Consider the following 23,371-nt stretch of genomic DNA (forward strand, 5'->3'; position numbering starts at 1 on the left):
TAGAATAAATAGGTCTTGCCCTCATAAGTATATTTAATCCCTATTAGTAATGGTCATGCATGTCATGCAAAAAAAAATTCCACATTAACATAAAATGACTAGCTTCTCTGCCATTAACTAAAGTACCCGTTTTTTTTTAAAAAAAATTGCATAAAACATTCAAATGTTCTGGTGGCAAATGCCTGTCTATACAGAAAAGGTTATCATGTACTAGCCTTACATACATTTATACAACATATAATAATTCTATATACACTTGACATAATATGTATTATAATTTATAAGAAACACTTACTGGGTAAATTTTTTGTAGGGATGGAAGGATGGGTTCAGGTAGGGCTATAAAAAGAAAAAGTTTAAAGCTTCTGTGATTCACATGATTCAATTAATAATGCAATAATTTGTCACCTATATCCTAGGAATGAGAATACTGGGTTTATGCTACAATTCAAGAGTTGCCATATAATATGACCCCTAAAATTTTAAATTAAAATACTGGCCCAAATTAGACATACACACAAAATAAGAAAGGACTGCTCTACAGATATTAGAAGGCCCTTACTAAGATGACTGTAGTTACCAAAAATGTAACTTTAAGAGTTCAATGATACATCATGTAAGAATATCTATCATAACTGTCCTTTCATTTTTTAATTTGTACTAACAATACTAAAATTGATAAGTCCAAAAATCTGACTTACTGAAAAAATAAAAAACTAAAATAAAAAAATCTTCAACCACCAGCATTCATCAGTTGTATAAAGGAAATTTTATTGTCACATACATAAATGTATCTCCATTATTCTCCTTTATACACTATGTTTCTAACGTCTCAGCAGAAATTAGAAATTTCAAACAGGAAATTTGTACAGCTCTACTAGAATGTAAGTGAAATCACATACAAAGGAATCATTATCTTCCTCTCAGTGCTGTATTTCTTTTTTGTCATTCTTCACCATCCAGTAGTTTAAACAAATCCAATCTCACTAAATTCACTAACAGTAATTTTGCATCATTATAACGTAATACAAAAGGTAGTATCTGATATTTATAACATAAGAAATAACTATAAAATGCAATGTCAGGAGTATGGTAAAATTTAAGTAATATACTTTCAAAGTATCTTAAATACTAGAAATCAAATACACTATCAAAAATAAGCTTGGTATTTAAGAATTAAGAATATACTACAAGCAACAAAACTTAGTAATAAGTTTTTACTTAGCAAAAACGTCTAAAAAAACAACCTCTGGAATACACTTGTTTATATATAATCAACCATTATGACCAGCTCATAAGAATTACAATTCTAAAAGTATACATTTCTACCATTTACAGGGTCTAGTTCCAAAGTTCCTTAAATGGCTGCCAGAGACAGCCTGGACCCAACCCCACTTACAGACTTTTGGGGGAGTCAGTAATAGGGCCAAAACTCAAGACATGGATGCTCAGGCTTTTTGCTAAAAGCTAGTACACTACCACTTGAGCTACAGCTCAACTTCTGTTTTTTTGGTAGTTAATTAAAGCTAAGAGTCTCATTGACTTTCCTGCCTGAGTTGATTTCAAATCATGATCCTAAGATCTCAGCCTCCCGAGAGCTAAATTTGTTTACAAGTGTGAGCCACTCCTGGCTGATAGCTGGTACTCTTTAGAGTGGATAGAAATGGTTGATAATATCATTAATCTCAACCACTTCAGCAAATAAAATGTTTAACAAAATCAAAACCAAATTTTAAAATATCTTATTACACTGGCAAAACAGTTCATTCTTCTTTAAATCACCTTAAGTAACTATGATTAAAATACATTTTACAGTTGTCAATCAAAAGTTTTAATGTAACCAGCAAAGACATGTATATAGATGTTCATGTTAAATGCTTTAATCAAACCAAATTTAGTAAATCTAATTTTGACATCATTACTAAAATTAATAGACAGTGGCCAGTGATGATATTGCTATTATTATATGCTATTATTTAGTTTATACATATAAGAAATTCAATTTTTGGGCTGGGAAGGTGGCTCAGTGGTAGAGTGCTTGCCTTGCATGCGTGAGGCCCTGGATTCAATTCCTCAGCACCATATAAGCAAAAAGAAAAAAAGCCGGAAGTGGCGCTGTGGCTCAGGTGGTAGAGCACTAGCTTTGAGCTGAAGAGTTGAGGGACAGTTCCCAGGCCCAGAGTTCAGGCCCCACAACCGGACCCAAAAAAAAAAAAAGAAAGAAAGAAAGAAAAAGAAAAAAAATTCAATTTTTAATGAAAGTAAACTGCAATATACAAGAAGTCACTGTAAAAAAAAAAAATCAAAACTAGAAAAAAAATCAAAACTAGCCAGGCGACATTGACTCATGTCTGCAATCCTAGCTAATCAAGGAGACTCAGATCTGAGGATCAGTGTGAAACAAGGAAAGTGTGAGTAGAAAAATCCACAAAACTTATAAAAGAGCTGCACTGAAGTTATGGCTCAAGTTCCTCTGAACAAAAAAGCCAAAGAAAAGCAAGATTTATCTTAGTACATTCATAAGTCTATCTTCAAAGTTTTTCCATTAAGTTTTGCTAATATATTAAAAATAAACCTGGTGGCTCAAACCTATAATCCTAGCTACTCAGAAGGTTAAGATCTGAGGGTAGGAAGGTCAATGAGACTCTCATTTCTCATTAACTTCCAAAAAGCTAAAAGTGAAGCTGTGGTTCAAATAGAAGAGTGCTAGCCTTGAGCAAAAAAGCTCAGAGATGGCATCCAAGCCCAGAGTTCAAGCGCCAGAACAGGCACACACAGGCATGCACACACATGCGTACATGCACACACAATAATTACAGTACTCACTGTACATGCACACCCGAAAAATAATTATAGTACCCACTGTCCAAACATGTGAAAAAACTGAACTTGCCACTTAAATGTTTGGCTAGAAGATACATTTTGAAACCCTTGCAAAGAAAACAAAATTCATACCAACAATGTTGTGAAAATATGGGTGATTATCATTTTTTTCTTTATACTTGAGTATTTTCAAAAATTTCTATGATGTGTACAAATAACATAAAATGTGAATAAAAATATTTCTAAATTATTAACTTTATTAATTTTAAATAAATATCACCAAATTAAGTTCAAACGTATTTGTTCAAAAATACAAAACTAAACACATAAGAACCCTTACTAATGTTTCTACTTTTTAAAAACGCTGAGATTGAGTAACTGAGAAATAATTGTTTAAATATTTAATTGCTTATGCTAGGCAAGGGCTTTGAAAACAGAAAATCTGTGACAATCATCTTTACCCTTTGGGAAGCTTTTCTTCTGTTCTCAACTATTCTATCCTACTATTCAAAAAAGTGACTCACCAAAGGAATCCCAAAATGGCATCATCCTCCCATTCACTATCCAAAGAACTATAGTTTCCCGCAGCTTCCAACCGATTCTTAGCCACATACCAAGAAAAATGTGCCTTTTCTTTTTTCCAGTAACAGCACAGAAACACTACTGTAAAGGCACCAAATCCTTTCAATATACAAACCCTTACTTTCCTACTGTCTTTAAAAAAATTGCTCAAGCTGTTATCTTTCAGTATATTAACGTTAAAAAGCACCAAGTGTAATAAAAGGAAGCTTTTTAAAAAAAATTACTGCACCATAATAATTATTTTGTCAGAGTTAGATGATAAACTGGTAGGGATATTTAGTAGGCAGACTCAATTCATACAAGTGTCTAAAGAACACATGTTGGCTGGACGCAGGTGGCTCATGATGTAATCTTAGCTACTCAGAAGGCTGAGATCTGAGGATGGTTCAAAGCCAGGTATGGGCTGCCAGGTAGAAAAGTCCATGAGACTCTTATCTCCAATAAACCACAAGAAAACTAGAAGTGGTGCTGTGGCTCAAGTGGTAGAGTGCTCTACTTTAGCTGAAGAGCTCAGGGATGGTACACAGGCCCAGAGTTCAAGCCCCACAACCAACCAAAAAAATAAAGAAAGAATACATGCTTACTGGTAATCAGTTCTAACAGTTCTTAACAATTCTGTTTTAACAGTTTAGTTTGTTTTGAGATGAACCCAACTCAGGACTATGTGCTGGCTAAGTAAGCTCTTCTACTATTTGAAGTATACTCTAATCATTTTGATTATTTTAGTTTATTTTTCAGACAAGGTGTCCTCCTTTCTGCCTAGACTCAGATCGCAATCCTCTTACCTGAACTCCCCAATAGATGGGTTTGTATGTATTCACCACCATTCCCAATTTGCTTTAAAAATAGGGTCTTACTAACTTTTCAGTTAACCTCAAATTATGATCCTCCTGTCACTGATTCCCAAGTAGCTGGAATTTCGTTTTCTTTTGTTTTGAGACAGGATCTCAGTATGTAGGCCTTGTGTGGCCACAAAATAGTGTAAATAGTGCTGGAAAAAGTGTGGAATAGTGCTGTCACACCTAAGGATTCTTATGTTTTAGCAATGGTTATTAAAATGTTCATTTTTACACATAAAGTATATAAGCTTTCGATTTTGTTCACTGCTGAACTTCCAGGTCATGGAGTAATACCAGGTATTTATTTAGTGGTAAATATTCTTAGAAGGAACCTATGAGTATTACGCATACTCCCCATTTGCATAATAACCTTCAAAAACTAAGATTCTAAACTAAACCTTCAAACATTCAAAATGTTAGTCATCAAATATCTCAGAGCCCTGGTTTAATTACTATAAACCCTCAGTTTTCTCTTTACCATCTCTCAGCACCCTGCTGAGTAGAATATGTATGATATCTTACTTCTTGTATTACATACATAAAATATTACTATTTATGAAAGTAAAGGTTCCAATGAGATCTGTCTTCTGTATTTGTAGGAATTTTTTAAAACTATAAAAATTCATATTTGTAACCCTAGCTACTTAGGAAGCTGACATCTGGAGGATAAAAGTTTAAGGCCAGCCTGGAACAAAGGTTCACTAGATTTCATCTCCAAAATCACCAGCAGAAAGGAGGACTGGAGGTGTGGCCCAAGTAAAGATTACTGGCCTCACAGTTCAAACATCAATGCTGCTAAAAAAAAAGAAAGAAAGAAGAAAAAAAAACCTCACATATTATATCTTACGAAATGACACAAATACTAAGTGTTTATTTACTGCTGTTTGCATATACATAGAACAAAAATATGGCTTTCACCAGATGGCTAACTAGATTGAACTAAACTCTGGAGGCCAATCCAGACTTTGAAAGTTTCAATGTTCTATCAGGGGAGCACAGTTACTTGAATACCCCTGAGTAAAGAATAGTTCTCAGACAGGCGCCGGTGGCTCACGCCTGTAATCCTAGCTACTCAGGAGGCTGAGATCTGCGAATCGTCATTCAAAGCCAGTCCGGGTGAAAAGACCATGAGACTCTTTATCTCCAATAAACCACCAAAAAAAAAAAAAACGGAAGTGGCACTGTGGCTCAAGTGGTAGAGCACTAGCCTTGAGCTGAGAGCTGAGGGACATAGCCCAAGCCCAGAGTTCAAGCCCCATGACTGACAAAAAAAAAAAAGAGTAGTTCTCTATTGGGGAAGGAATATCTACTCTGACCAAGTAGGCAGCTTTAGGAGGGATACACATGAAACAATACTAGAGGAAGGGAATCCTTACCTACCCAGCAAGATCAGTTGGCCCAGGGAGTCAGTGGGTATGAAAGATATTTCAACCAGTTTGCCCCGCACCCTGGAGGCCAATTTGACAAAAACAGTTCTATAAAGATAACATCTAGTTGGGAAGTGTGGCTAATGGGGATTATAAACTTCCTCAGCCAACAAAATCATTTAATTTCGGCCCCAAATAAAAAGAATGAATGGTGCTTGAAGTTATTTTTATAGTTCTTCAAAAGATGCATGTTTCAAAGTAATTGATACACGCATGATGCTGAAAGCTCTTTGAATACAAATACAGAACAACTTTGAAAAATAAATACATACTGAAACTTCCTTATAATGCTTTCCAGGCAATAACATTTCTTAAATATTAGTTCAAGACAATAAAATGGGAAACATAATTATTTTTTTTTTCGGTCATGGGGCCTGAACTCTGGGCCTGGGCACTGTCCCTCAGCTTTTCAACTCAAGGCTAGTGCTCTACACCACTTGAGCTACAGCGCTTATGGGATTTTTCTGCTTATGTGGTGCTGAGGAATCAAACCCAGGGCCTCATGCATGCGAGCGAGGCAAGCACTCTACCACTGAGCCACCGTCCCAGCCCTGGGAAACATAATTTTTAAGACCTTAAAAAGGACTTTAAATAAGAAGGAAAGACACTATAATGAAGTTTAGCTGAATTTGAGTTTTAAAAACTAGGAAAACTAAAATAATACTTACTTTGTAAATAATGTAAAACCATCAACACGAGACTATAGCTGTTTAAAGTACCACGACTGGCATCATTAATATCATGGTGACTTGCCCATTTCTTAATTACCAGCACTAACGGACGAACTCGATTTTCAACTACAAGTAAAATTAAAAAGTCAGTAGACATATAGAGTTTTCTTTGAAAATTCACATAATTTCCTAATATCCTAAAAGTAATATTTGTAGTAACATAGTATTCACCATCAATAAACTTCTAAATGTGGTTTACCTCTAGTCTGCCTTAGTTACCTTTTAAAAATACCAATTATTCAACTGTATTGATTGCCAGGTATGGATGGTTCATGGGTAATTCATAATCTTTGCTACTCATAAGGCTGAGATCTGAAAATTGCAGTTCAAAGCCATCCCAGACAGGAAAGCCTGTGAGACTCCCTTCTCCAACTAACCACTAAAAAACCCAAAATGAAGCTGAATTCAGGTAGTAGCCCCAGCCTTACTTAAAGGTAAGAAATAACACCCAGGCTAAGAGTTCAAGCCCAAATGCTGACACATACAGATACAAAAAATAGCATCTGATTTATGTTTAACTCTGAAAGTACTCAATTTTATTGCAACAACGTGTTTTACAAAAAATATACATCAACTCAACTAAGGAGGCATTGCTATTTACTATAAAGAGATGTTTTCCTTATTATATAATTCTATCAATCCAACACAAGGCCTTAGGCAAGTACTTTATCATGGAACAACATTCCTAGCCCTTAAACATTTTAAAAGCAAGCTACAGTTCAGCTATCAAATCCTGTGATGAGGGGGAAGCATAAACCGTACTCTTTATCCTGACTATGTAACTATAACTTCTTTGTATATCACTTTTACAATAACAATAAAAAAATTTCTTTTTTAAAAGAAGAAAAAAACGGAAGCTGCTGGTTATTTAGAAATGAGCCATAAACTTACGGTATGCATAAGCCCGGAGAAGGAATGTGTTTCTTATTCCAACAATGTTGTTTACATTCAAGTCAAATTCCATACAACTATAAAAAACAAAAAATACAAACTTTAGTTTGTATTTAGCCCAAATAATCTTCCCCATTCAGTAAATAAACTGAAGTCAATTCAATCAATGGTGTAAAACAGCATGTGGCCTAAAGATACAAATCTTTATCAGATGCAAATTATATCAGTATGATATTTAATGTGATTTAATGTGTATTAAAAATGCAAACTAGGATTATTATTAAGAGAGCCATAATCTACTCCTCCTGAGTAGCCAGTATTACAGGCTTGAGCCTCTGGAGCCTAGCTTATAATTAATATTTCTAAAATAAGAATATAAATCCACATAAAATGTAGTGAAAAAAATAAAGGAATGAAGGCTCTGCACACTGTATTTGTAAATAAAGAAGCTGATAAAGCCTGGAGCTGATGGCTCAGCCTGTAATCCTAGCTATTCAGAAGGCTGAGATCTGAGGATCACGGTTCAAAGCCGGTTCAAAGCCAGCTCAAAGCCAGCCCAAAGCCAGACCAAAGCCAGCCGGGGCAGGAAAAGCTGGGCAGGAAAGTCATGAAACTCTTATCTCCAATAAACAACCAGAAAATGGGAAGAGGCATTGTGGCTCAAATGGTAGAGCACTAGCCTTGAGCTGAGGGACAGCACTCAGGCCCAGAGTTCAAGCCCCATGACAAAAAAAAAAAAAAAAGCTGATAAATGTCACAAGTTGCTACTGATATCTAGGAAGAGTTCTAACTCAAACACACAACCAAAGGTAAAACATCTTTAAAAACAGATAGCAGGCAACTCACAAGTTATTAAACAGGGTAATAATGATGGAATCTACAAAGAAAGATTACTTTGTAAGTCAGTTCCATTCATACCCAATATTATAAGATCAACTTTCTCCAGAATTAGTCTTTTCCATGAAAAGACTGCCTAAAATAAAAACAAAATTCCAGGTTACATGTGGTGGTAAGCACCTGTAATGTTAGCACTTGGAATTTAAAGCAGGAGGATTGTAAACTGAAGAACAGCATGGGCTACTACATACAAAGCAACACCCTGTCTCAGAAACAATTAGTCAGGGAACTGGTGGCTCACACTTGTAATCCAAGCTAGTCAGCAGACTGAAATCTGAGGATCTTCTCTCCCGCCATGAAAGTCAATTATTAGCCACCAAAAAAAGTCAGAAGTAGAGCTGTGGCTCAAGTGATAGAATGCTAGCTTTGAGCAAAAAAGCTCAAGGACAGCACTCAGGCCCTGATTCAAGCCCCAAGACCAGTACCAAAAAAAAAAGGTACTTCAATTCCTTTCTAAAGCCTGACAAAGATAAGTTTTTGTGGTACTATACACATTTCTCACCCATATTAGATGAATAACTAAAAATGATCTAAAGTAATTGAAAAAAAAAAGTATTATTTACCTGACTTTATCCCTGAACTTCACAATTGGCACTTTTGCTCTTATTAGTTGAGGTCTCTCAATATAGCCACCTGAATGATAAAAAAAGATACTGTGAACATCTACCAAAGTTCCTCAAATTCACAATGTTCTAATCAACATTTCAAATTATTATTTTACAAAGCAAAAAATATCAATGTTGTCTATGAGAAAGACAGTAAAGAAATAAAGACTTTATCAAATCTGTTTAAGAGTGAAAACTAAGTCACTTAGAAAGCTTTATACGAAGGTTATTTTCAGCAATATGGGCTAATATCAAATAGTACCTATAAAGAAGTTTATTAGGATACTACAAGAGTGAAAAACAGCTAACAGCACAAGATAAATTCAAGTATAGTAAACATTAACAAATTATAGCCATAACAAATGACAGTTACAAAAAATTTTAAATGTGGAAATGCTTGCAGTATGTTAAGGTAACAACATATTCAATTAAGCATGATCTCTAAGAGAGAGAAAATATATGTACATATTTTTTCCATAAAACATTTTGTGGAAGCTTAAAATGATGATGAGATAATATATACAGATAAGAGAGGTTGTGTATTCTTTAATCCCAGCTACTCAAAAGGTCAAGATAGGAAGGGGGGAGATCTAAGTTCAAGGCCATCCTGGGCAAAAAGTTACCAAGATCCCAATTCAAATAATAAACTGGGTATGGCAGTATGTGCCTGTCATGCCAGCTACACGAGAGGTATAGGTAAGAGGACTGTGGAAAGAGATCCTATCCAAAAACATTACTAAAAACAAAAAGGGTTGGGGGACCTGGATCAAGTGGTAGAGTGCATGCCTAGTAAATACAAAGTCCTAGGTCAAATCTTAATACCATCAAAGACCTAAATAAAATTTTTTAATGATTTTGTATTACAATTAAGTGATCCAAGTTTACTCTCTATTGGAGTACTATCTTCAGGCTTTGTATTCATAACTTTTTAAATCAGTAAAGATGGATGCTACTGCAAAAGAGATGAAATCTCTTGCTGACAAGAAAATCTACAAGATCTTGCTTTATCACTCAGCTATTCAGACATCATGTATTAGAGCTATTTATTCATGCTTTAATTTTCCCACTGATCATATCGCTTTTTGAGAAACAGAATGTTTCCATATCTTTAAATCCTTTAATGCATAAAGTGGAATATTTTGCAAGTAGACTCAACAAAAATTTCTTGAATAAAGTTTCCACATTTTAATCAAAAGTCATAGGAAGCAGGTGGTAGTATCTCACATCTATAATCCTACTCAGGAAGCTGAGATCTGGGTATGGAAGCTTGCAGCCAGCTAAGGCAGACAAATGGAAAGACTCATTCAATTAACCAGTAAAAAGCTGGTTATGAGTAAGTATGGCTAAAGTGGTACAGTGCTAGCCTTGAGAGGAAACATGTAAGCAAAAGCTTGAGACCCTGTGTTCAAGCTTCAGTATGGAACCAAAAGCAAACAAATAAACAAAAGTGCAGCAGTGCATGGTAGTAATCCCAGGAGTCTGAGGAGGCTAAGGCAAGGGGATTCTCAAGGCCAGCCCGGGATATACAACAACTTCTAGGGCAGTACGAGATAGTGCCATAGCCATATACCCTTTAGAAATAATTAATTAGCTAATTAAATGAAAGGAATTTAACTGGAAGAAAAAGGTCTACATTTTATCTAACTCAACCAGAAGATAAAGAAGAGTTACCAGAAAACAAAGTAAAATACATTTTAAGTAAATACTTGTATCAGATAAAAAATGAACTTGACTTACAAAGTCTAGTACAGAAGTGCTTATGGACTAAGGTAAGTATATGTCGTGCTTCAGTCTTCTGATTTACCTGGAAAAAAAAACACCGGGAAGTTTAAAAATAATGCATTTCATTATTTTTCTTGCAAAATATTCTGCTTTCTGCATTAAAGGATTTAAAGATATGTAAACTGGTTCTTTTTCTCAAAAAGCTATAAGATCAGTGGGAAAAATAAACCATGAATAAATAGCTCTAATACATGGTGTCTGAATAGCTAAAAGAGTGATAAAACAAGATCTCATAGATTTTGTTAGCAAGATATTTCATCTCTTTTGCTGAACTGTTTGATCTTCCAAATGTAACTCAATCAAAAATGAAACATACAAGGCAAACTTTTCTTGAGTTGTTTTTCAAAATACATACAGAAAAAGCCAACTGTAGTACTCTTTCATATCTACCCTTCTAAATTCATTCCTAATTTTAAACTTATAGCACAATTTTTAAACAAATTCTGATGAATTCTGACAAATTCTTTGAGTCATAACTCCAATTCTAAAAAACATTAAGGTGATCTTTTTTTCCTTATGAAGATGTTTGATTTTAGAATTTTATAGTTGATAAATGTCTCTACATTTTACATGGATAAAAAAACCTGATAGTTTTATCTTGTGGGTAAATGTTATTATTTAACAGACATTAAAGTTATAAGTTATAAAGATAACTTCTGGAAAATGGGAGGAAAAAAAAGGAAAGAAATTCTGAACCTTCAAAATAAATGTACAAAAATTCATCTTAGAAGGTAAACAAGGGGCTGGGAAGGTGGCTCAGTGGTAGAGCGCTTGCTTTGCATGCATGAGGCCCTGGGTTCAATTCCTCAGCACCACATAAGCAAAAAAAGAATAAAAGCCAGAAGTGGCACTGTGGCTCAAGTGGTAGAGTGCTAGCCTTGAGCTGAAGAGCTGAGGGACAGTGCCCAAGCCCAGAGTTCATGCCCCACGACCTGACCCAAAAAAAAAAAAAAAAAGAAGGTAAACAAATCCAGCAGTAGTACTCACTAGATACTATGTTGAAAATGAGCTACACAACTTGTGGATAGAAATGGAAGGAAAAAATTGAGAGAGAGCAAAGCAAGGGGTGAAACTGTCCAAAAAGAAATGCACTATTTGCCTGACTTACGTAACTGTAACCCTTTGTACATTACCTTTATAGTAACAATAAAAACTTAAATTTTTTTCGCCCACTTATTTATTGGGCAGTTGTTTCTTTGAGGATTTGTTGTTGGGGGGTTTAATTTTTTGAGTTCCAAGTATATTTTAGATATGAGACCCTTGTCCGTTGTATGGCTAGTAAAGATCTTCTCCCAATCCGTGGGCTTTCTATTGATCTTGCTAGCTATGTCATTTGCCCTGCAGAAGCTCTGCAACTTTATGCAATCCCATTTGTCCAACCTTTCTTTGATTTGTTGTGTTTCCAGGTCTCTATTCAGAAAATTTCGGCCTGAGCCAAGGAGACCTAGGGTTTCTCCTATTCCATCCTGTAATGTTTTCAGAGTGTCTGCTTTGAGTTCAAGGTCTTTGATCCATTTGGAGTTGATTCTGGTGCAGGGTGATATATAAGGATCTAGCTTAAGTTTTCTACATGTAGTTAACCAATTTTGCCAGCACCATTTACTGAAGAGGTTGTCTTTCTTCCATTCTATTGTTTTAGCTCCCTTATCGAAGATTAGATGGCTATAGGTCTGTGGGTTCATTTCTGGGTTTTCAATTCTATTCCATTGGTCCTGAGGTCTGTTCTTATGCCAATACCAAGCTGTTTTGATTACTATGGCTTTATAGTAGAGTTTGAAGTTTGGTATTGATATTCCTCCAGCAGTGTTCTTTCCATTCAGGAGCGTTTTTGCTATTCGGGGTCTTTTATTGTTCCATATGAATTTTTGGATTGCCTCTTCTATTTCCTTGAAGAATGAGGGTGGAATTTTGATAGGTATTGCGTTGAATTTGTAGATAGCCTTGGGAAGTATTGCCATTTTCACGATGTTAATCTTTCCAATCCAGGAGCATGGGAGGTTTTGCCATTTTTTAAGTTCTGTGTTGATTTCCTTTTTCAAGATTTTAAAGTTTTCATCATAGAGGTCCTTCACTTCTTTAGTTAAGTTAATTCCTAGGTATTTTATTTTTTGTGGGGCTATTACGGAAACACAACAAATCAAAGAAAGGTTGGACAAATGGGATTGCATAAAGTTGCAGAGCTTCTGCAGGGCAAATGACATAGCTAGCAAGATCAATAGAAAGCCCACGGATTGGGAGAAGATCTTTACTAGCCATACAACGGACAAGGGTCTCATATCTAAAATATACTTGGAACTCAAAAAATTAAACCCCCCAACAACAAATCCTCAAAGAAACAACTGCCCAATAAATAAGTGGGCGAAAGACTTAAAGAGAAACTTCTCTGAAGAAGAAAGAAGGATGGCCAATAGACACATGAAGAAATGTTCAACATCCCTAGCCATAAAAGAAATGCAAATCAAAACAACATTGAGATATCACCTCACTCCAGTGAGAACGGCAAAAATCAAGAACTCTAACAACAACAGATGCTGGAGGGGATGTGGACAGAAAGGAACCTTAATTCATTGTTGGTGGGAATGTAAACTTGTTCAACCACTTTGGAAAGCAGTATGGAGGTTCCTCAAAAGACTCCACATAGAGCTCCCCTATGACCCAGCAATCCCACTTTTGGGCATTTACCCTAATGTTTACAAACAAGACCACACTAAAGCTACCAGCACAACTATGTTTATTGCAGCATTATTTACCATAGCTAAGATATGGAACCAACCCAGATGCCCCTCAGTAGATGAATGGATCAAGAAAATGTGGTATATATACACAATGGAATTCTATGCCTCCATCAGAAAGAATGACATTGCCCCATTTGTTAGGAAATGGAAAAACTTGGAAAAAATTATATTAAGTGAAGTAAGCCAGGCCCAAAGAAACGTAGGTCCCATGGTTTCCCTTATTTGTAATATCTAGTATATGTATGAGTCAAGCGGAAAAGGTCAGATAATGTGATGTCAGGAAAATGAACCCTTAGATGTGTATTTTAATGTTTTTTTCTTTCATGCATGTGTTTCTAACACATTTATAAGATTATCTCTTTGTTGCTTTGTATGTCCCTCCCCCACAGTATAACCCTTGCTTTCACTATATTTGATGTCAGTATAACTTGTGGAGGAGATGGGGAAAAACCAGTTGTTTAAGGATACAGGTGGACCTGTTGCAACAATGAGAAGTACAAGTTGTCATGTCCAAAACGAACTTTACAATGTTGGTGGGGGGGGGGGCTGGGGGGAGGGAGGAAGGGGAAGGATTGGGATTAGGGGGGGAGGGGGGAGGCTGGGAAGGGATGTGAAGGATAAACAAAGGAGGAGGCTGCAATGCTTGGTAAGAAATGTACACATTATCCTGCCCATGTAACTGTAACTCCTCTGTACAGTATGTTCACAGATAAAATTAAATTAAATTAAAAAAAAAAAAAAAAAAAAGAAATGTACTCATTACCTTACTCATGTAACTGAAACCCCTCTGTACAGTATTTTTACAATAAAAACATATATGAAAATGAAAAAAAAAAAAAAAAAAAAAAAAAAACTTAAATTTTTTTATATCTCCAACAAAACTTACTTAGCAGTTTTAACTTTCTTAACATGTTTATTTCCTCCTCTAAATTCTGAACACTGACAGAGGATAGATTCTTATTTATGAGGCCTCCATTTGGTATTAACTATAACAACACGACTCACACATGTGATTAAGACTGGAGGACTATGCTTCTGAGTACACGCTAATAATATAATTGCCTAAGAAAGTTTTACTTAAAAACTCTTGCAAAAGCTGAGCACTAATGGCTCATGCCTCTAATTCCAAGCTCAGACAATCATAATTCAAAGCCGGCCCAGGCAGGAAAATTCATGAGACTCCAATTAATCACCAGAAAAGATGGAAATAGAATTGTGACTCAAGTGATAAGAGTACTACACCTTCAGCAAAAAGTCTAAGAGAGAGCATTCTGGCCCTGAGTTCAAGCTTCCGTACCAGCACAAAAATAAGAATAAAAAAGTATCACTGTGAATTCAAATATATTAAGGTAATATATTAAGGTAATACTGACACAGGCTCTTCTTGATGCATCCAAAGCAATGACACTTCTAAATAAAGACAGAGCACATTAATAACACATATTAAAGCTAGCTCACTTTTAACAATTAGAATTAATGCTAAATTTTATATTATGTGCAACATGCACGTCTTAAATGAAAAAAAGATATAACCCCTGCTTTTTCTGAAATTATGATAGATATCAAAGAACAAAAAAAGTAATTAAAATAAAAACTTTCCTAAATGCCTTAGTTATAAAATTCCTTAGCCAATGTAACATGAAAACACATTAAGAATAAATGTTTCATTACTTACAGGTTCTTCTTTAACCACTAGGCATAAATCACCATCACTGCTCCGGGCACCAAATCCATTTAAAGATGACCCCACCAAAAACAGTCTGCTTTCTATACAAATAGAAGATTTTTAAAATATTATTTAAAATTTAAAACAGAAATACTCAGATATAAAGGACATGTGAAACAGAGCAACATACGTGGAAATAAGAGTTGAATTTCTCTCTGCAGCTGCGCTCGACAGAGTTCTTTCTTCTTTAAGTCACTTACTTGCTGCTGACATGTTTCAAATAACTCCAATATCTGCTGACTCAACTTGAATTCAACACACACACACACAAAAGTAAGTTTTGTTCAAAAATGTGGAATAATTACCAGACAAATCTTACAAAGTATAATATCACTGACAAGTCACAAAAAAGTAGTTACAGACAATTCATAATAAAAATTATGGATCAACAACTATAACTCTTCATCACTATTTGTTCTAAGTGTAAAATGGGTTTTTTTGCTCATTTTAAAGGGTCATAAAAACAAGAATAATCAACAGAAACCACATGAGTAGCACATCCTAGATGTTCACTACTTTACTTTTTAAAGAAATTTGCCCCATCCATTAAAGTCACATTGGTGAAACAGACTGTAGTAAATTCATAGCTCCTATGCTCATAAAAAAAACCACTCTCCCCTCCATTCCAATAATACCACTCTAAAGCCCAACATCTTCAAATGAAGATGCTACCTACTGACCTTCTTTGTTTAGCTACCTACGTGATTTAACACTTTTCTCTCCTTCCCTACTCTCTGTCATCCCCACAGGTGGTTTTCTTTTTTTCTTAATCTGTGGTAAGATATACTTACTAATTACAACATATTCTACATATTCCTGGACTTCTTATCCTCTAATATTTTTCATCAGTATACACTCAATAGCTATAATGTGGTCTTTACAATAAACTGAAACTGCTCTAGCTCTGAGATTTTAATCCAATATACCACCTTATTAGTTTCAATACCCTGCCTCTCACTTTCACACTATCCTCATGCATGGCTCTTGATCCACACAAGAGATCAAGATTCCCTTCACTCAACCTTTCCCTCCCATTGTCAGCACCTCAATGGTATGGTTTCCTTCCCAAAGCAGTTAATTTCCTTCTAAAATGCACCCTTGAAACATTCTCTTATGTCTTAGCAACATAGTCTCCTTGTCATATTCTGCAAATTCTAACCTTAAGTTAATAGAAAAATCACTTTCTTTGCTCTTACATCTAAGTCTCTAAGAGATAACATTTTTTTTTTTTTGGTCCAGTCGTGGGGCCTGAACTCTGGGCCTGGGCACTGTCCCTCAGCTCTTCAGCTCAAGGCTAGCACTCTACCACTTGAGCCACAGCGCCACTTCTGGCTTTTTTTCTTTTTGCTTATGTGGTGCTGAGGAATTGAACCCAGGACCTCAGGCATGCAAGGCAAGCGCTCTACCACTGAGCCACCTTCCCAGCCTGAGATAACATTTTTTAAAACTTGGAAGTCATTCAAATTTATAGCCTAAGTGTCATCATAAGGTTAGGTGCTCTTAGCTTTCCTTACCACCACTTTCATGCGGCTGCCAAGATCCTGTTCCCCCTTTTCACAATACCATTCCAAAATCATTAATGTTTTCTTCAAGCCCCTTATACTTACCTCATTTTATCTGGTATATTAAATTCACATGAAAGTTTATTAAGAAAATTGAAGAGCTATATCTTCCTAACAAAGATTGCAAAATTAACAGTTCTGAAAGATAATTCCACCAGATGAATTACTGTATCTTTTCATGCTCAAAGTTAATCTATGAATAATAGCATCCCATAATTAATAGGATAACCTACCCTCACAGAAGACTGTTTCACCCAAAAATGCCCAATATGGAAGTGAATATTGTTGATCTAGATAAAAGCAGGGAAGAAGAGAAAATACTACACAGAGAGATAATATATAGAACTCAAGAGGCCTAGAGCCAGACTTAGAAAGCTAGCCAGCCTAACCTGTACCATCTAAAAGTAATACATGAAAATCTCATGAAACGCCAAGAACGAAGAGACAAACGGTACATGGTCTCCCTGATAAGTGGATGCTAAATCCAAAAGGTTAGGTGATACGACAAAACTAACAGGACTTAAGAAACAAAGAACTCCCGCTCATCTGGTTGAACCACTACTAAATATCCCCATGCTGCTGATCACAAATATGGTATATAACATGTGAACACTGTTATATATTACAGACTGTGATAGACAATTTGCTCCAGGAAAGTTAGAATGAACTTGTGACTTTGAAATTATGTAATCACTTAATCACAATCAAAAAAAAAAAAAAAAAAAAAAGAACCTCGGGGAAGGGAGGGAGGGAGGGGATAGTAGAGGGAAAACAATGGAGGGGGTAACAATGTTCAAGAGGAAGTGTACTCATTACCTCACTCATGTAACTGTAACCCTCTGTATAGTATCTTTACAATAAAAAAAAAAAATCTCATGAAACATAAATAACAGAAAGAAAAATGAAATCATAGAAAGAGGAACAAGAATGGGAAGATATAAGAAAAAAATGGAGAAATAATGCCTGAAGACTCTAATCAATTCCCATTCAAAGTTTTTATAAGAAAATGAGAATGACTAGAGTAACAATCTTATAATGAAGCACAAATTCAATTCTCTAGTTTTACAAAATATGAATCCTCGAAGTAGTTTAAATATTTTTGGAACTTCTAGATTCAGTTAATAATAAATTTATCAGTACCAGTCTTAACTGAGTTGTTTCAAACATCCGCTACTCTTTTCTCTAGCCAGTCTTGAGTTCTTGAATTCAGCATATGCAATTTCCACCTTCTCTAATATTTTCAAACTTCTGATATTCTACTTCATCCTTTTCATTCATAACACATGACCTTGCATAGTAATTCAGAGAACAAAGGAAGAAGCCTCGGGCATCCCATTAACTTCTTCGAGCCATATCTATAAACCTCTCTATAAAGGCCCATATCCTCTTTCCTATCCTCCAAAAGGCTTTTATCCAAAAGCCAATCACTCTGCCTACAGACAAGACCCTCCCCCTGTTCACCTTCCAGGAAATTTCATTCATGATTCTTTTCTTTCCAAATTCCTCCCTTTGTATTGAATCTTTCCCATTAATAGTTGTAAGTGGCTGAAGTTTCTCCCACTTTAAAATTTCAAAAAAGCCTTGCCCTAACATTCCACTTTTACCTCCTTCTCTTCAAAAGCCAAATTTTCCAAAACAGTTATGCATACTCTTAAGGTTCTATTTTCCTAGTTTACTTTCTTCAACCTATTTCAGTCCTGGACACAAACTCTCTTCTTGGACAATCATTATCTATATATTGGTTTCATTTCTCAATGAAGTATACCATAAGGCATTGATGCCAGACACTATGACTAATTATCAGTAGCTTCTCCTCTATCTTTAATCCATACATTCTCAACTGAAGGCAATTTTGCCTTCAGCATGACAACTGAAAATGACTACAAATATTTTTGGTTGTCATAGTGTTACAACTAAGGACTAGTGGCAACTAATTAGTAAGCAGAGGCCAAGAACTTTCTCAATATCCTAGAATGCATAGGATTGCCCCTTAATACCAAGGAGAGCAGGTCTAAAACATCAATATTGCAAAGGCTCACACACACTGCAATCTGATCCTATCATTCATTCTCCAAATACAGCTTAAACCTATCCCTTTCTCTTAAAACAGTACTTCTTAATTCAAGGCACAGATATAGTTGTTAAGCACTGAATTAGGCTTAGATACTGATAAGGAATCACATGCTGTACTTCTGACATTAACAGAACAACTTGTAACATATAGCCTAAGTCCTGCTTACCTGTAATCCCTAAAACCCTCAGAAAATGACAGTGCTAGTCTGATCATACAAGTATCAGACTGATCAGACAGTGCTAGTTCAATCATCCATCTGACTTGTAGGAAGAACTGATGACATAAACCCAGATTGATTTCATAAGTTCATAACAGATTAGCTCAAGTTCCCAGGACTGGCCATGTATATAGAGCCCAGATCCAGTGACTCAAATCTGTGACAGCACTATTAACATTCACCTGGAATTTAATTTCCCCAAAGCCAGGCCTGCTCAACTTTATCTGCTTTCTATACTGCAATGAAATTAATCATAACTCTTCTCTTTCTGAATAACTTAGACTGAATAACTTTAGACTGAAGACAAAGGAGCCTTGTATGATTTGGTTCTCCCTTTCCCCAACTTCTCCTGACCCATCTTCACTTATTTTCCAACTAATATACCAAACCTATGTCTCATCTGGGTCTGTTTTCTGTTCTCATATTTCATAATCCTTTCTGGTTAGGACCTTCAAATAAGCTATTTCCATTTTCTTCTCAACCCTATCACTCTTTAACTAACTCCTAACTCATCCTTCAGATCTCAGCTCAAACACTGCTCTTCCAGAAGGCTTTCTCTGAGATCTCAAAATATATTTTCCCAACACTCAGTAATTTTCCATTATAGTACTTACAAAACTCTAAGTAAAATTATGATTTGCAATGATTTGGGGGTGGGAGAGTTGGTCCTGGGGTTGAACTCAGGACCTGGGTGGGCATTGTCCCTGAAAAAAAGCTCAAGGTTAACAATCTACCACTTGGAACCACAGCTCAAATTCTGGCATTTTGCTGGTTAACTGGAAATAAAATTGTCACAGACTTTCATGCTCAGGCTGGCTTCAAACCACGATCCTCATATCTCAGCCTCCTGAATAGCTAGGATTACAGGTATAAGACACTGACTCCCAGCTTGCATGATTATTTTTAATGGCTAACTTGTACATAGGTGATAAAAGGACCATGTATATTTAGCAAAACATTATATTTCCCGTGCCTAGTACTAATAAATAAAAATACCTATTGACACTAAAATAAAGAAAATCAAATCTAAGGCTAGGAATGGTACACATATCTATAATCCCAACTACTCAGAGACAGAGATGAGAGGATCATAGTTTAGAGTTGGCCAAGACAAAAAGTTAACAGATTCAATTTTAACCAACAAACCAGATGTGGTAGTAAAGCCTGTCATTCACCTAATAGGAAGACCTAAGTAAGAGGTTTACAGTTCAAGAACAATCTGGACGGGGCTGGAAAGGTGGCCTTGCATGCCAGAGGCCCTGGGTTCGATTCCTCAGCACCACATAAGCAAAAAGAAAAATGCCGGAAGTGGCGCTGTGGCTCAAGTGGTAGAGTGCTAGCCTTAAGCTGAAGAGCTGAGGGACAGCGCCCAGGCCCAGAGTTCAGGCCCCATGACCGGACCCAAAAAACAAAAAAACAAAGAACAATCTGGACAAAAAAACAAAAGACTCTACCTAAAACATAACTAAAGCATAAAAAGGCTAAAGGTGTGGTTCAAGTGATAGATTACCTACCTAAGCATAAAAAAGTGACAGAATACCTGCCTAGCAAGTACAAGGTCTTAAGCTGAAAAAAAAAAAAAAAAAATCAAATCTATTTCAGGAGTTTTACTTGTCAATATTAAGATGTTTTTGAACATGTGTCTATGGCCTTGACTTTATTTCTGAACTCCAAACATATCAATCAGTTCAGTTACAGAACATTTTTTCTACAGTATTGGTAAGCTATTATAAGGAATTGGAAAATCGGTGTAGGGTATTAATGTAACACTGAAGAGGTTTTATATGTAATTTGTACATAGAACAGAATCTGTAAAAACTATAATCTTCACAATAAATAAAATAGCTCTGGGAATTTTGTAAGGCAAGAGTCCTTATATATCTAAGACACCTTTTCCTCTGACTTAACAGCAGCTTCTACTCAAAAGGTCCACTTTCTAATTCACTTATCTCAGTGCCTATCTCATAAACTCTATCTTGAATATTCAGAGCATGTTATCCATGCTAAGCTGTCTGCCTGGACTGCCTAAGCAATTTTCTAAGGTATCTATTATTATTGTTTTGTTTGATTGGGGTTATCTAAGCAATTTTCCAAGATATCAATTGTTACTTTTTGTATGGTTGTGGGCATGTGTGTGGCATGGGGCTTGAACTCAAGAGCTTCTTGCTCTCATAGCTTTAAATTCAAGGCTGTCAATCTACCACTTGAATCACAACTCTACTTCTAACTTTCTGCTTGTTAACTGGAGATTAAAGCTTCAGACTTTTCTGCTCCACCTGGCTTCAAACCTCAATCCTCAGATCTCAGCCTCCTAAGTAGCTAGAAATACAAGTGTAAGTCACCAGCCAGCTCAATTATTCTTGATGGTGTTCTGACTACAAAATTATTTTTGCAACTCAAAATTATTTTTGAGTAGTCTACTGTAACACTATTCCTCATAAGTCCTATATACTTAGCAGGATATTTGTAGAATGTAAAGTTTCTTATACCACAAATATTATAGCAAATTTTTCCATTGTTCCAAATTACCTCCTAATTATTTCCTCAATCAACTTACACACCCCAAATCATGGGTCCTGAACTCTATTGGTAGACAAGAATGAAATCACTGGATTTACTCATGTTTCTCTGTATTTTCCCTTAGTCTATCCATTTTCCCTAGGTACTCTCTTCTATCATTTCTACTACCATCTGACACAACTGTTCAACACCTCCCATCCAGTTGCATTAATAGCATTAAAAAATTATCCATTTTCTAGGTCATCTCATTCAAAACCACATTCTACTGTGCTACAAGAACTATCCCCCTAAAAATATACCTGTGTTATCTTCTGTACTCAAAACCTTCAGAGGCTTTCTATTGAGCATCCAAGACCCCAAACCACTACCTTCCTTTTATCTAACATAAACTATTCATTTTACACTATACAGGGGAAAACAGAGGTAACTGATACAAACTGATGAGCATGTTGCTGGTAAAGACACACATTCAATAAAATATTAGTTATTAGTGTTCTACAGATGACCTGGCATTACAGTTAATTTGAAGAATATGGTCTCCCTATCCTTGATTAAAAGCAGGTTTAATTCCTTTTCTATGTACTTTTAAAGACAGAGGGCAAATTTTGGTTTTGACACTTACTAGCTGTGATCTTGATCAAGTTATGCAATTTTTTTGAGCTTCAATAAAATTAGGATAATATCCACATCATGTGGTTATTGATTAAATATAACAAGGAGAATAATAAAGAGTAGAAACACCAATAAACCTTAGTTTTGTTGAAAAAGTATTCACTTAACCCAGCCATCATGGTACACACCTGTAATCCCAGCACTAAAAAGTGGAAGCAGAAGGATCACAGTTGAGGCCAGGCTGGGATACATGCAAGACCCTGTCTCAAAAAAAAAAAAAAAAAAGAAAACAAAAAATATTCACTCAAAGAACAAATCCAGAGCACACAAAACTGCCTGCCTTCTTTCGCCCACAATTAGACAGGACGAAAGTAGTACTCAAAGAAATTGGTTCAACTGCAAAATCTGATTATCCCTCTGAGAAAATGCCTAATTCCAAAAATATTAGATTTAGGACAACTCTTTCCTATACAACACAAAAAAAAACTTATTGATAGGACATCATATTTTACCAGATGCTTTATACTGAGTAACATGAATTATATGTTATTAAATTTATTGAAATCCAACATCTGCCTAATGCCTAGGCAGAACTAATTAATATTTTCTGTTTATAGAGTTGGAAGTGGTGCTGTGGCTCAAAGTGGTAGAGTATTATGAGCAAAAAAACTCAAGGACAGTGCCCAGACCCTGAGTTCAAGCCCCATGATTGGAGGGGGGGATGGGGGGAATTAACTGTGTTTCTCTCTACAAAGCACTTAACTATGGATCATCTATCTATTCAGTTATAGTAGAGTTAGCTTCAAACATATAAATATATATAAAATAAAGCTTCAATTGTCTAATCATAATACCACTATACAAAATAGACCTTATTGGCATAAATATTAAAAACTAATATACAGTAAATGTTTACATATTCAGAGAATTTATACCACATGCTTTTTTATTATATTATCCCAAAAATATATTTTTACTGGAAAACGAACAATGAAGAAAGAAAGGGGAAGGAGGTAGAATTCCAAAAGGTCCCAAATAGAGATAACCATTTTATTTTCCTTTTTCCAAACCCTCTTCCACTGATTTTGCCTAGCTATCCTTATTTCATAGTGAAAGAAATGCTGAGATGGAAAATAGTCTTTTCAACAAATTATGTTGGACACTGGACTGACATCAAGAGAATAAAAGTGGACCCCTACTTTCTATCATATACAAAATTTAACTGATGGTCTGGGAAGGTGGCTCAGTGGTAAAGCGCTTGCCTTGCATGCTTGAGGCCTGGGTTCGATTCCTAGCACCACATAAGCAAAAAAGAAAAAAGCTGGAAGTGGCGCTGTGGCTCAAGTGG

General features: G+C 35.6%; 1 protein-coding gene across 2 annotated transcripts in view; it reads right to left on the bottom strand.

Annotated features, from left to right (window-relative positions):
- The window catches only part of Tent2 (terminal nucleotidyltransferase 2), a 47,315-nt gene that overhangs the window by 11,141 nt on the left and 12,803 nt on the right, over positions 1-23,371 (bottom strand). For both annotated transcript variants that reach the window (XM_042690776.1, XM_042690777.1), the window contains exons 5-11: positions 15,169-15,283; positions 14,988-15,079; positions 10,533-10,599; positions 8,754-8,823; positions 7,294-7,370; positions 6,340-6,468; positions 296-339 (exon numbers count right to left, since the gene is read on the bottom strand). In XM_042690776.1, the coding sequence (XP_042546710.1) occupies positions 296-339; positions 6,340-6,468; positions 7,294-7,370; positions 8,754-8,823; positions 10,533-10,599; positions 14,988-15,079; positions 15,169-15,283 (594 nt within the window). The remainder of the gene's footprint in view (positions 1-295; positions 340-6,339; positions 6,469-7,293; positions 7,371-8,753; positions 8,824-10,532; positions 10,600-14,987; positions 15,080-15,168; positions 15,284-23,371) is intronic.

The sequence above is a fragment of the Dipodomys spectabilis genome, unplaced genomic scaffold, assembly GCF_019054845.1.
Source record: "Dipodomys spectabilis isolate Male_0828 unplaced genomic scaffold, ASM1905484v1 ptg000140l, whole genome shotgun sequence".
Classification (NCBI taxonomy): Eukaryota; Metazoa; Chordata; class Mammalia; order Rodentia; family Heteromyidae; genus Dipodomys; species Dipodomys spectabilis.